The sequence below is a fragment of the Passer domesticus genome, unplaced genomic scaffold (assembly GCF_036417665.1).
Source record: "Passer domesticus isolate bPasDom1 unplaced genomic scaffold, bPasDom1.hap1 HAP1_SCAFFOLD_44, whole genome shotgun sequence".
Classification (NCBI taxonomy): domain Eukaryota; kingdom Metazoa; phylum Chordata; class Aves; order Passeriformes; family Passeridae; genus Passer; species Passer domesticus.
In genome coordinates, this window is record NW_026990160.1 from 2,665,135 (window position 1) to 2,679,943 (window position 14,809).

The window sequence follows — 14,809 nt, forward strand, 5'->3', positions numbered from 1 at the left end:
TGGAACCCGCCCGGCCCCGCCGGAACCCGGCCTGGCCCCGAGGTTCGGGAGCCGCGGTTGCCTGGTAACCGCGCGGGCGGCAGCGTCTGTGACAGCGGCGCGGCCTCAGTTGCCCGAGAACGCGGCCCTGGCTGGGTGTGCGCAGCCTGGGCTCGTACAGGCAGCTACACTGGGCGATTCGCCAAGTGAATTGTTCGCGCAGCATTGGTCTCTGCCAGCGAGTCCTTTGAATTCGCGGAGCATTGTGCCCTGCTGAGAATTCCTGAACGTGCAGAGCATTGGCCTCTGCAAACAACATCCTGCACGTGCAGAGCATTGGCCTCTGCTAGGAGTCCTCAATTCGCGGAGCATTGGTCTCTGCTGAGGATTCCTCAACGTGCAGAGCATTGGCCTCTGGAAAAGAGCGTGGATTTCCTTTGAAGGTAAAGATTGACTAAAGTTGAACTGTTTGGTTTTGTCTCATGTGCACTCTGAGAGAGAAGGCCAAAGGGAAATACAGGATGGGATAATGCCAGTCTTCTGGTGCAGCAGTTCAGTGGCATGCACAGCTGAGTGGATGAACAATAGTTCGTCTGCTGATTGTGCTTTTTTTTTTGCACTGAAGAAATGCAACATTTTCTAAATGTACTCATCTATACTTTTTTTTCCCTATAGTGATTGCTTAAACTGCTTCAAGGTGAATGAGTTCTGTTCAAGTTTCCGTGGGTTGTTATCATCTGGTTATTAAAATTATTAGGGAAAGGCCTCTGAATTGAGGTGCAAACGAGGCAATTTGCCAAAGTCAGTAGTCTGGATTTTATGGAACAGTAAATGTGAGGAAGAGAGAGAAAGGAATAGAAAAAGGTGGGGGGGGGTGAAGGGGGTGGAGATGGGGTTGGGAAGAGGGGGAAGAAAGAGAATGACAGAGACAGATTAAGTAAAAAATATCACCATTCCATGGATCCCATTGGCATACCATAAAATCCTCTTCTGGTCTTCTCTGTGGTGAGGTATTGCAAAATGTAAGATTCCAATGGATGAATGCAGATTTGGGCAAGGTGGGACCTCCCAGGTACCTCCCTGGGGTGGGGCAAGTTTGACTGTCTATTGCTACTTTCAAATAATAGAAAATCTTCAGCACCAGTATATCCTTTGAGTCTGCCATGAATTGGGTTGTGGATTTTTGGATCTGTTGTGTTACTTTGCATTCCCTGCAATCATCTGGTGCAAGGGCTCAGGAATGGCTCTGGGGGCACTTTGGGGGTCTTTGATGGGCTATGACACCCCCTGAGCTGCCCCTGATGGGAATGTCCCCTGGATGTGGCCTTCTGGGGGTGGGAGGTTTAGAGCTGAGCCAGTTTGTGTGAGGGAGGATGGGTGTCCACTGCCCCTTACCAGAGGTTGCGCCACAGACCCTAAATTTCCTCCTGCCCCTCTGTTGATGGGAGGTTTGTGTGCAAACCTGGCCTCAGCAGAGGAGTCTGTGGCTATGACCTGCCCAGCCTGAAGGCAGACAGAGCTGATTTTCAGGACAGCTGCTGGCTTTGGCTTTGTTGTGGATCTATTTTTCTCCCTTGGCCTTGTTCACTTCTGCCCAGACCTGAGCTAATGGGACAATAGTGTCACCTTTATCTTGTCTCAAGTTCCCTTGTGGGGCTGAACTCCCAGTCCCAAGTTCCAGTCAGGAGGCATTTTCAGGGAAGGGTGGGCTTGGGTGCTCTCAGCTCCTTTCTACAGTTTTGTCACAATGGGCAAAACGTCCTTTATAGCAATATTTAAGCCATGAGCCATAACATTGCAGTCTCTCCCAAGTCCAGTGAGGAGCAGCTGAGAGAGCAGGGGGTGTTTAGCCTAAAGAAGAGGAGGCCCACTCAAGCTGATTTTAAGTAATATTTAAGCTACAGCTGTGTCTGCTCTAAGCATTATTAATGTTCAGCTTTTTAGCTCCAGGTTTCAGTATGATCCATCTTTGAATTGCACAAGGTGGCCATCTAGTCCAAATAAAGTCCAACTAGAGGCCTAACAATACTAGCTACTTATGCCAAGCAAGCACTTAGCTACTTTCAAATGATATAAAATGTTTAGCAGCAGTGTATGCCTTGAGTGTGTCATGAATTGGGTTCTGGATTTTCAGAGTTCCATTGTTCTCCTTCCAGTTTTGCTGAGGCCTTGTCGCTCCTCTGTGACATCCTCCCTTCAAAATGGCTTCTGGGTTCCCAAAAAAGACACCAACACCTCGTCTTTTGCTGAGGGAAAGACTGCAGCCTAACACTGTGAGTAGCCAGTGGGGCTGTGCTCAGGCTGGCAAGTGCCCTGGTGTCCCTGGTGTCCCTGCCCCTGTTGTCCAGCAGTGCTGGGAAGCTGCAGAGCCCCTGCCCAGCTCTTTGTGCCGTGCTGCTGTTGGTGGGGGCTGTCCTGGTGCAGCAGGGAACACTGTGTGATGTTTCAGGGACAGCCCAGCGCCTTGCCTGGCTGTGCCACGGGAGCCAAGTGAAAGCAATGTGCAGCTGAAGCCCTCAGCATGTGCTTCTGTGCCTGCCCTTTGCCACAGGAATTCCTTCTGTCAGGCTGGGCACTGCCCTGTGCTGCTCTGACCAACCTGCCCTTGGGCACCTGGGCATGTGGGGGGGAGAGCTCAAACTCTGCCCAAAGCCTTGAGAGCCACGGCTGGTCCCAGCCAGAAGAGCTCCCAAAGCAGCTGTTCTCTCTCAGCTCCTGGCTGGGCACAGCTCCAGCCCTGCAGGCAGCACTGCAGTCAAGGCCACCAAGGTCCCTTGCTGTCTGGAGCTCACTTGGCTGAAGATGCCCCAGTGCTGAGGCTCTGCCAAGGAGATGCCTCTGTTTCTTCTCTGGAGGGCTCTGTCAGCCCAGACAGAGGAAACAAATGCTCATTAACAGAGAGAGCTAAAACTTGGACACATTCCTGTGCACCTCCCTCTTGGTACAGCTTTTCTTTCTTGCTTCTCTTGGACTCAGCCAGCAGTGCTGTCTCCTGCTGTGAGTTGTGAGTGTTGTGCAGGGATGGAGTTGGGGCAGTTCTGAGAGCTCCTCCCCACTCTCTGAAAAGGCCACTGCGTCAATCCAATGAAATGTAAGAGAAAACAAATGGCCAAAGAGCAGAAATCCCCAAACATGTCACATCAGATCACAGAGAGACTAATGGGCCACAGCCATGTGGTTGGAGTATCTGTATTGCACCCTGTATTATTAATTTATTCTTGCTATGCATTTCAGCAAGTAACTTCCAGGGCTTCCTGAACTATCCTAGTGGCTGTGATCACAAATTATTTGCCAGTGCCACTTGCTCAAGAAATGCCTTTCTGAACAAGCACATCTCTGAGCTTCTTGCTCATTTGGTTTTTTGGGGTTTGTTTTGCCTTTCAGCTGCTTCCCTCTAAGTTCCAGCAGGACAAGTTTGCCAACACGAAGAAGAAGGAGGCCAGCACTGGGGGGAGGATTCTGCCCAGAATTGGCCCATGGATAGACCTGAGCAAGACTGGTCCAAAGGTAGCCTTTTCCTGCTCTTTTCCTTTCTGCTTGATGGCAAGTTTGAAGAGGGTGTGTGCTTGTGACAGGCTTGCCTCCAGCAAAACACCTCAGTGTCCAGGTGCTGTTGTCATTGCAAGCTGCTGGCAGTGGTGGACTGGGAGTCCTGATGTGCACTGGGGCAACACAAATAACCTCTGCTGCAGCTGCTGGGCTGTGCTGGAGTGTGGCTGCCATTGCTAAAACAATGGGGGAAGGCTGGGGACACAAAGGCACAGCATTGCCATGTGCCATTCCCCTGCTGAAGGAGCCACCTCTTGCTTTGGTGTGGTCACCATCAAACGCTCGGGGTCACAGGATTCCCTCCACAGTGGCAGCATTGGCCTTGGAAGGCCCAGGACCTGCAGGAATTCCTACAGATTTAACAAAACCAATTGCATTCCTGCTTTGGGTTGGAGCAATGTGTTGGACCCTGACGGGGTGTTAGATTTTGCAGGCTGCCAGATGTGCAGGGGACTGGCCCTGGGCAGAGGGGAATGGATGTGCTTTCTGTGGATCAGTGCCTACTTAGAGGTGTGTTTCAAGCTGCTTTTGTGACAGAACTGGCTCAGTAGAAAGCACAGTCCAAAAGGGTAGGTGACCAAGGTGGGCTGTTGTTATGAATGAGGTCCTATATGTCTAATTTAATAAACCACAAAATTAGAATTTAGCAGCAATTTTAATTGAGCATGCAATTTTATATGAAATTATGCAATCAAATATAATCAAATAGATACAAAATAATTTGGCAGTGGTTAGGATAAAGCACAAGCAAAACTGATTGGGGTACAATCAGGGTATGGGGGGGTTTCTCACCCTGCCTCCCGTACAAAAGAGAAAAGAACCCAAACACAACTTATATACTCTATGCTAATACATGTTCATCAACAATTTTTTGTAAATCTCCTCCTGTTTTCAATTCTTGAAATCTATATCATTGTACTGCACAGTGCATGCTCAGCTTGTTTCCAAGGGGTCTTTTGGCTTTTCACTGGTTGCTTCCAACGAAGGCTTCTCCTCATCGTCACTGTCCTTTGAACAACCCCACAGGCTGCACATGCGTCCCAGGTCTTGTGTTACAGAAGCCAGCATTATATTCCAAAAATAAGCTATATTATTTCATAAACACCTAGAATCATCCTAATTTTGTCCATTTCAAGGCCAATTCTTTAATTATCCCGAGGCCTATTCCGTTTTGGGATTTTATTTATCTCACACTACATCCCGTCTCCTATTTTCTCATGAACATCTGAAAACATCTGTTTTGTGACACTAATTACATATCCTTTTCATCTATGACTTTTTAACATATATTTTCTAAAATATCGATATAGTTCCAATTGTTAGCACGAATCCCATTCATTTATCACACTGCTGAGCAGTGAATTGGCAGCAAGAGACATTGAACACACTGGTTAAGGATTGCCTTGGAGAGGGGCGTTGGGAACACCTCAGGGAAGGGCACAAGTGGGGGACAGTGTGCTGCAGGCACTCCCTTCAGCAGACTGTGTCTGCCCTGGAGTCACACAGGAGAGCTGCTGGTGTCTCTGCAGTGACAGCAGTGTGGCTGCAGAAGGGGAGAATTTTCTCCAAGTAATGTCTCTGCTCCAGAAGCATTTGCTGCTGTTGTGTCATTCCAGACATGCCTCTACAATGGTATCAAGTAAGGTAGCAATAATTACAAGAAAGCACCTATTTAAAGCTCATGGAAAAAGGAGATACCAACTCTACTTTTACCCAAGTTGCTGAGAAAATAACTGAACCTTATCCTCATTCAGCATTCACTTCATTTGTCTTTTTCCTAACTTCTGTGGTACTTTATTTTTGCCTTTACCTCTGTTAGAAATGCACTCACTTTTAAATACAATGAAAGGGGACAAAATCATCGAAGCAAAAGGAAACTGTTTATTAGTAACGACTCAGCTGAGCTGGGCGTGTCTCCCTCCCCCTGGAGATGAACAAACACAGCCTCTGAGAAAATGGCAATCTTTCTATCCCCTTTATACCCGGTGAGGGCTGTTCTGTCCCCTTGCCCTTTGGATGGGTACTTGGGAACTTCCATTCCCTCCAAACGCCAGATTTTCTGTCCCCTCCCCTCTCACCCTGCTTCCTTTTGGTCAGGTCTTCAACCCTGTTCCTCTCACAGCAACACCCAACAAACCAACCTGAACAAATCCAAACCCCAAACAACACAGAGAATCAACAACTTTCATTCTTTAACTTGATAACCTTTTGGCTTCAGCCAAATATCACCTCATCTCTCACACCTCCTCTGCTACTGGTGCCTAAGTTCTAGATCAAAAAAGGTATTTGCAGTTGTGTGGGCCTTGGTTTCCCTGTGTCAGAGTGAAGGACATTGCAAAATCGTTTCCCATGGAATCTGATGTAAATGTATGGGTTTTACTTACTCCATGAGTGCTCAGGCAGTGCCCCAGAGCTCTGTGACCGCATGGGCACAGGGCTGTGCTTAAGGTAAGTGCTGCCTGGCATTGTGGAGAATGAAAGCTGGAGAAATACATGTCAAAAGAGCAGCTTGTCTGGAGCCTGCTCTGTGTGGCCAGCAGCTCTCCATCAGCTCAGAGCAGAGGTGGGTGAGCCACTGTTTGCCCAGTGTGGGCTGGGCAGATGTGCTCCCCCAGAGTCTGCACTTCACTGGGGTCAGTGTAAGATTGTCCTTCATGAGCCTTCCTCCCAGCAGCTGAAGCTGTCCCTGCTCTCTCTCGCCTCTCCAGCTGCCGTCAGCTGCCCCAAAGCAGAACTTGTTGCAGATTTCCCCACCAGAGGTGATATTTCAGAACTTCAACACTCATGATGTCTCTGAAATGACAGTGTCACTCATGAATGTGGACAAGGTAAGTGCTGGGACATGGAGCTTTATCAGTTTCTCTGGGTCGGGATTGAAGGCACTCGAGATGGTAGTTCACGTTCAGACTCAGGTGTTTATTATTTCTAATCAGTAAAACAGTCTCACAACCATGAGTTCGGCAGCTTGTCATTAGCAAGGCACGAAATGGCTAAGAGTCTCTTGTTACAAAGTCTTTTAAGACTAAGCTATCCAATTCAGAAAGGACACCTGGATTATTTTCCCTTTTAAGCCAATAACTGATCCCTGGAAGCATGCAATGCGGACTTTTCTTCCCAATTACACAATGCCACCCAAACCCATGAAGAAGAAGGAAGAAGAAGCATGAAGAAGAAACTCAGGATGACACCCTATGCCCTCCATCTTGCTTCTATCCACAGAAATCCCAAAACCTAAATTTCTCAGCAGGTGATACACCTACACTACTCTCTCTAATCTATTTCACGCTTTTGTGGATTCTAGCCTATATTGACGTCTAGGAAAGTTTCTCCATGAGTGAGGGTCAAAGTCAGTGCTCCCCCAGGGGTCAGGACAGCCCAGAGCAGACAGAGAAATATTCCCAGTGCCCTGGCCTAGGTTTCTACAGAGCTTTAACACTGTGCTGGAAGAGGAGAGAGCTGTAATTCCCGAAGTGTACAGCAAAGCAGGGTATCTGCTGCAGCACGTCCAGAAGAAAATGTCTCAGCACCTTTGTTCTGCAAGATGGTGGAAAGCTTCCTGTGCTGGGAATTCTCCCCTGACTTTGGCCATGTGTTGACGGTATCTGTCCCAAAGGAGGTGCCTTCTCTTGAAAGCTCTGGATTGGTAGGAGTGTTGAGGCCTGTACAGTTCTTATCTGCTCTCGTGCTTTGCCTTGAGTGTTTACCACATCCTGTGTCTCCTTGGTTAATCTTGGCTCCTCTGCCTCTCTCAGCCTGTTGGGCTCCCTTTGTGCAGCTCACAGTCAAAGCTCAGGGGCTGAGTCTTCTGCACTTTATGCTGGAATAACTTTTCATTAATGGCATTGGCACTGCAGGAGGTGTGTTCTGAAGCAGCCCTGGAATCAGAGTGACGTAGCAGAAGCAGCGGGAGCCCTTTAGGTGCCACTTGAGGCTCCTGCTAAGCTTCATCCAGCTCTGCTCAGCTTTTCCAAAAGCAACACTGTGCTCTGCTTTCCCTTTGGAGAACCACAGCACATCCAAAGCCATGTGCTCCTGGAGGTTTTCACCTTCACTTGTAGAAATTGTGGTTGTTTTGCAGTTTGCCAAGAGAGCTTTGAGGGGAAAAGTTGAAAAATGTCAGCAGTTGTGTTCCACTGTAAAGAGGAAAACGGAGACCATTGGAATTTCAGTCAGGGGAAACATTTTCTAAAAAGAGGCTTGTGCCAAGAGTGGGCTGGTGAGAAGAGACAGGAGGGAGTCAAAGTCATCTGGTTTAGACTTGTTGAGAGCATTTTGGTGCTCATTGGTTGATGATATCAGTGTGCTAGAAAATGCTTGTTTGCTGTGTCTGTGTATCCCAGAGGGCAGAACCTGGCATGATGGCTGCAGGCAGGAATGCCCAGCAGCCCAGCTTGCCTGCACAGGCAGCAAGAATCCCTGGAGAGCCAAAATTGTCTTTCAGTATTGGAACCACACTGCTGGTCCTGTTTCTCCAGGCAGAAAATGCCTTTGAAGCCCATAGTGATAGGCACAGCCTGTCTGTGTTTCTGTCACTTTTGACAAGCTGATTGCTCTCATGGTTTTATGACTCTTCCTTGCTGCTTTATTGCCCATTTAAATTCTCTTTGCCATCTCCTTGTTTTAGGGGTTGTCCTGCTGTGTTCCTTCTTTGGCTTTTCAGGTTTGCTTTTATTCCCAGTAAGGCCACAGTGTTTGGTCTCCTTTCTTGCTGGTCTGCCTGCATGACTGTATCCCCAGAACATCCCTACCCAAACCTGATGTACTAGAAGGGAATTTCTTCCTTCCCCCAGGACAACGTGCTGGTTTGCTTTCAGGGAGCACATTCCCCCTCTGGAACACGACTGCATGGCTGTGTGCTGGCAGGAGCCAGCAGGTTTTTTGGCCTTGTTGAATGTGCAGATGACTTGGTTCAGGTGCTCTGTCTCCATCCTGCTGCTGCTGACCTGCTCGGCCCTTCCTTCCCACCAGGCACCGCCCTACTGGGCCTGGTCAGAATGCTGGAGCCAGACAGAAGGAATTTGAGTTCACCCTCATGAATTGTGTGCCTGTACATGCACAGCTGAAAGTGCTTTGGAAAAGGGGTCAAGGAGGGATGACACCAGGGCATGGACAGGTCTCCTCTCATCCTGTTTCCACAAGTGACAAAATAATTGTTTCATGTCTTTCCTGCAGTTTCCTCATGTGGTGAAGGTCTCCATGGAGAGATCACCTTACTTCCAGGTCATGGGCTCCAACGATGCCTACCGTCTCCTGGTGCCGGCCGTGTCTGTCCCTGTGCGCATCCGCTTCAGCCCCGGCGAGAACAAGGTGAGCCTGGAGGAGCCAAAACACAGAATGCTCTCCAAAGCCACTGTTTTCCCTGCACTCTGGGTGCAGCCCATTCCGTGCTGGGAGCTTGGCTCCAGGCCGTGGGCAGGCAGCCTGCAGCCAGTCCCAGCTTGGCACGGGCTGCCAGGCACTGCAGCCAGGCCTGACAGGCTCTGCTTCCCCTCCCTGCACATCCCTGAGCATTGCCAAGGGAAGATGCCCAGGGAGCAGGATGAAAATGACAGAGGGCTGTTGGTAGATGTTGGGCCATCTCTAGGTACAGTGGAAGGGGGTTCATGATGATGGAAAACACTGGAGGAACAAAGAGGTCAGAGAGCTTTCCTCCTTCCTGCCTGGCAACAGCTTCCCTGCCTCCCCCTGGGCTGGAGCAAGGACGGTGCTTTTTCCCAGCCCCTGTTCTGCAGCCTTGCAGCTGTGCTGTGCCAGAGCACAAGTGAGCATGGTGCAGCTGCAGGGCCAGGGCAGAGGATGTGCTGTGCCCGTGAGCCCGGCCTGGCACAGGCACCCTGGGCTCTGGGTGCCCTTGCTCAGCAGGAGGTTGCTGAGCTGCAGGGACTTGGACTGCTGCCTGCAAGAGCTGGTGTAGGGCAGGTGCAAGCTGCAGGCAGAGCTGTGAGCCCAGAGCCCGTGGCAGTGACGCTGCTGTGCCTCTGTCTTCATGCCTGTGCCTGTGCTTGCTCTGTCAGCTGGCACCCATTGCGTGCCAAAGGTGCTTTTGCCTGGAGGTTTGAACAGCAGTGCTGAGGCCCTGGCAAGTCTGATCTCAGTGCTGGGATCTGGGGGGTCAGTGTTGTGATCTGGGGGCTTGTTCATACCGAAGGGTTGAGGACATGGCATGGAAGGGAGGAAGCCTTGCAGGGAAGCAAAGAGAGGCTCTTTCCAGCAGCATCCTGCTGCCTCTTAGCACTGTTCTCCTCCTGACTTGGTTGGAGAGGCAAAGTTGGAGGGGAGTTCTGAGGCAGCTGATGTTTCTACACCAAGCCAGAGGTGCAGGATCTCTTTGGGTGCAGCTGTTTTCTCATCATTTTTTTGCTGCTTCGAGTCAGTTGAACACTTTGTCCCGTTCTCAAACAGTGGGAATATAGAAAGCTAAAGAGGAATGTCCTGTGTTCCCTAGCTCCATGTTCCTTAGAAGGGACTTAGGAATTCTTTAACATCATTAAAATGTAGAGTAAAAATGATGGTGGCCTAGGGCAGTTCTCTGGATGACCAAGTGACAGAAGAGCTTAATGCCACCGAGATAGGTTTTGCAAAGTGCGCTAGTGCCTCTAAAATGTGACATATCAGTAGAGCTTAGTGTTCATTTAGGGTGGGATAGGTAAATTGATGCCCTTGAAGGGTTATAGGAAATGGTTTTTCTTCTGCCATGGGGACGGCACTAAATGCCCTGTGCTGAGGCAGTTTCTATTTCCTGCAGGATTATTCCCACCAGCTGGTCTGTGTCACTGAAAGGGAAAGGATAGTGGTGCCAATTCGGGCCATTGCTGCCCGAGCTGTCCTGGACTTCCCTGAGCAGCTGGACTTCTCCACATGTCCAGTGAAGTGCAGCACCCAGAAGACTCTGCTGCTCCGCAACACCGGGAACCTGGAAGCTCGTTTCCAGCTGAGCACCCAGAGGTGAGGATCTGTCCTTGTGCAAAACACCTTTGGGTGATAACAGGGCTGGGAAAGAGCAACAAAAGGAGCCTGAGCATCCCTGCAGCCCTGGCTGGAAGGGAGCAGGATGGATGGCAGCTGCTCTCGCTTTCGGTCTTCTGAGCAGGATGCAGCCTTTGAGCTTTCTCTGTCCCAGCTTTCCTGGAGGCTGCTGCAACATGTTGGCAGCTGGCTTGCACCCTGCTGAGCACAAGCAGCTCCTGAAATGCTTTCTCAGCACTGTCAGCCAAACAGAGCCATTCTCTGGGAGGCCACAGGCACGTGGCTTTGCAGGGGTCCCCGCATCAGATGCCCAACATGAGCTGTGCTGCAGGCAGCCAGTGCAGTTCCTGTTCCTGAAGCTGATCTGCTTTCCCTTGTCAGCTGAGGGCATCAGTCACCTCTTGTGTTCCATGATGAACCTTTGAAAGCCAGTTTAAAATTTCAAACAGATGATTTAAATCTCTGAATAATGTTGTGCCCCCTTTTCATTGAGATTTCTTTTTGAATACTCTGAAGTTCCTGTGTTTCTGCTGGTTTTTTTTCATTTTGGTTTAAGTGTTTGCCAAAAGATCATGAATTCTTCCTTGGGAACTTTCATGAAGGTCGAGCTCCTCTAATGCCTATCAATATACCACATGCCCATGGGTACTTTCAGAGGTGTGTAGGAAATATGAGACATTTAGTGAATATTTGAAAAGCAATTGGGCTGATTTAGAAGAGAAAAGTATAGAATAACTTTTGGAGGGGAGCTCTGGCAATCATCTGAGCAGACACACAGCTCAAAGCAAGAGCAGTGTCTGGGGATTGCCAGGTGCCATTGGGAGATCTGGACCTGCCTTTAGATGCCATGCAAGGAAACAAACATCCAAAGGGCCCTAGTTAAAAAGCAGAAGAAAACAACGTATTCAAACCCTCTCCATACCTTATCTTTTCTGCCTGTCAGTAGTGCGGTAGTGCCTGTCAGGGTGCAGTAGTGATTCATTGAAAGGGTAGCTCTAACAGGATGAGAACTATCTTAAGGAACAGCTCACAATTCACAGATAAAAGGCCAAAAATTTAGCTTGCCAGCCCCATCTATTGGCACTGGTATTTTCATTTGGTTATTCCAATGTCAGGGATGTCTCCTTCACAGCTCTTCTATCTGTGGGCTCAGGGAACAGCTTAGTGATGTTGGCTGAAATTCAGAGGAGTTAAGTTCAGCTGTAGAGCTTGTGTCCTTGGGTCTTGGGGAGCCAGGTCTGTGTGAGAGATGACTGCTCCAGCAGGAGCAGAGGAGTCTGGTGGGTACAGCCCGGGGTGGGATGTAGGAGATGCAGGGGCTGATTTGCACTTGGTTTTTCAGTCCTGAAAACTGAGTCCTGAACTTGGCTGGATCCTCTTCTCCTGATAATTTGAAAAGAAGAAGATCCCTTCTTTCTCAGGCAAGCCCTGAAGTCTCCCCCGGGAGTGTTATTGCCATCCTGCCATCTGAGGGCAGGAGCATGTAACATGGGGCAGCAGTGGGAATGGAATGGAATGGAATGGAATGGAATGGAATGGAATGGAATGGAATGGAATGGAATGGAATGGAATGGAATGGAATGGAATGGAATGGAATGTAGTGCTGAAGTGTGGCCAGGGATTCCCTTAACTGGCAGCTTCTCTGTTCCAGTGAAATTTTTGGCAGAAGAATAAGAACAAAATGCTGTGCCTTGCCCAGAGCAAGCACTGATCCCCGAGCCCCAGCAGAGAGCTGCAGCAGCCCTGGCATCAGCCCTGGAGCACATGCAGGAGCTCTGGGGCTGCTGGGGCCTTGTCTTTCCACCCCTCTCTCCAAAGCCTCACATCCAGCACATAAGCACTGCTGTCCTAAGGCTTCTCCCTCAGCCAGCAGGGATGTTCTCACCAGTGGTAATGGGAACTGGGCAGGCCCATCATTGCAGCAATAGGTCCTTCATGAGCTGAACCTGAAGCAAGTTCATCACTGCTGACATGAACAAAGTTCAGCTTGGCAGAAGTTCTCTTTATTTTTGTGTGTGATGCATTCATCACCAAAGTCCCCAGAAGACACTTGGAAGTGACAGATTGAGCAGCAGCAAAGCACCAAGGCCAGGAACTTTTGTTTCCTCAGTGGGGCTGTACAAAAGCACAAAGGCCAGCAGCTGCTGGGCAGAAGCACATTTCCCCTGAGCTCTCCCTGAGCATCAAAGCAGAGAGTCTTGTGTTTGTCAGGCAAGAGCTGTTCACCTGGTGACCAATCCTGATTGCTGCTGTTAAATCCAAAGTGCACCAACACATCTGCATAATTATTTCCAACACATTGCACAGAGTTTCTCTGCTGGGCCAAGCAAACAGTTACCAGCGTGGGTGACAACCCATAGTCCCAGACTGCATTGCTGGTAAATACACAGAAACCTCCTGTTCTGCTTCCTTGATGTGCTCCTGCTCATGGTGCTTCATTGAGCTGGGATTGGATCCTTCAGAGTGTATATGGCATCCTCCTTTGGGTTTCCATGTCACTGTATTGCTCTAATGTGCATTTGCACTCTTTCAGAGTTTTGACTGCTCCCTTTCTTAGCGTAGCTTTCATTGAAGTACTGCTAAAATGTGCCCTTTTTAGGCTCAATCAGGATGTTTTCAAGGTAAAACACACCAAAGAACCACACTGCAAATTCAACAGTTATTATTCCTTGGTCTGTAAAAAAGGATTAATACAACATCACTTTCCAACATCACACATATAGTATTCATTTTACTATTTGCAAAAAGGCAATAATATAATAGGCATTTTTCACAGTGCTGGTAACATGGAGCTGCAACCCAGCTCTGTCTCCCCTCCTCAGGGAAGTCCTGCTCCATAATCTTTATCTGCCTCCCCCAGCAGCTCAGTGGGAGGAAAAGCCACTTGAAGTGGCTGGTGGATTGTCCCTCAGTTTTGGCAGAGGCTTTGAGCCAGGAGGTTCCCTTGAGGGATTCTGGCTTTGGAAAGCTCTCCTGAGCCTGCAGGTGTGGAGTAAAACTATCTGCTGTGGCAGTGAACAGCAAGTTATCCTGTGATCCCTCTGGGACCCCCAGGGCTTGGGGTCAGCCCTTGCTGGGGAGCGGCTGCTTGTGAGAAATAGCCACTCACTTTTCCTAAGTTTAGAAAGGTTGATTAAACCTTATCAAAAATACAACAGAAGACTGGATAGAGAAGATGTTACAGCTCTGGGAGCAAAGGATTTGCCCCACTGTGTGCTCACCCACACAATGGAGGTTTTACCTTTTAACCCTTTAGCCTCTCCCAAAATTCTGACCATTGACCCCTTCTTCGCTGTTCTGTGGTGGAGTTCACTTCCTCCAATCTTGATTGGAGGTCAGATGTCACCATGGTGACAAGCTGACCCTCCCAAATATCCCAACCCCAGCTGTCCCTTGATAACAACTCAGGGGGTAAAAAACCTTTTCTTAACCTATAGACATGGTATTTGTCTGTTAATGGTGAGAGCCAGTCGTGGCATTGCTCATCTGTCACACTGCTGCTCCTCCTCAGGTGCTTTGCTCTCCTGCACTCACACTTCTCTCTGCAAATCTGTGGCTTATTAAACGACCTGCTGGCTTTGTCTCTCCTCTGGCTGCAGGCAGAGTCTTTTTCAGCAGTCACAGAGAGAGCTGTGGCTGGAAAAATTAATGGAGGAGAAAGAAACAGGGAAGGAGAAGGGCTCTTGTGAAGATCGTGCTGCCAGCCTGAGAGCCTCGGGGGAGATGGCAAAGGTGCACCAGGACCCCATGTTCTCTGATGACGTTTCTTTCATTGAGCCAATGGTAAGTTATAGCTGAGAACCTCATTTTCCTCCTCTTCCTCCTCCTCCTCTCCTCCCCCTCTTCCTCCTCCCACCCACTGCAACCCTGGCTGTGGTCACTGGGCAGATCCTCAGCTGGTCCCACATGCTGGGAGGGAGGGCATTGAGTTTCTGGTGCAGCTGCAGAGCTCACCTAAAAATGCTAAAATGCTCAAAGCATTTCTGCCCTGGAGGGTCAAGGCAGGGCTGGGAGCCTGACAAAGCCGAGCTCTGCTGCCAGGGCTGGAGCTCAGGGCACTCCGTGCGTGTCCTTGCAGTGTCACAGGGAGCAGTTCTTGTAGGCAGGGGCTGCCCCCACACGTGGGGCTCAGCAGAGGCTGTTGCAGCACTGCCAGCTCACACACTGACCTGAAGCTGGCAATGGCTGGCTGGGAAAAGGAGGCCAAACTCAGCCCAAGGTTAATCCCAGAAATGCCAATGGCCTCCTGTAACCACGCCTTGCACTATTTCTGAGTCTGCCTTCCAGTGTCATCTGTGAGCCTGGACACAAGGCT

General features: G+C 49.5%; 1 protein-coding gene across 1 annotated transcript in view; it reads left to right on the plus strand.

The window, feature by feature from the left end:
* The first annotated feature begins 127 nt into the window (after nt 1-127).
* The window catches only part of LOC135292714 (hydrocephalus-inducing protein-like), a 31,508-nt gene continuing 16,826 nt past the window's right edge, over nt 128-14,809 (plus strand). The window contains exons 1-7 of the mRNA XM_064406819.1: nt 128-422; nt 2,136-2,252; nt 3,364-3,486; nt 6,237-6,356; nt 8,701-8,835; nt 10,274-10,473; nt 14,094-14,277. Coding sequence (XP_064262889.1) covers nt 2,181-2,252; nt 3,364-3,486; nt 6,237-6,356; nt 8,701-8,835; nt 10,274-10,473; nt 14,094-14,277 — 834 coding nt within the window. The 5' untranslated portion in view covers nt 128-422; nt 2,136-2,180. The remainder of the gene's footprint in view (nt 423-2,135; nt 2,253-3,363; nt 3,487-6,236; nt 6,357-8,700; nt 8,836-10,273; nt 10,474-14,093; nt 14,278-14,809) is intronic.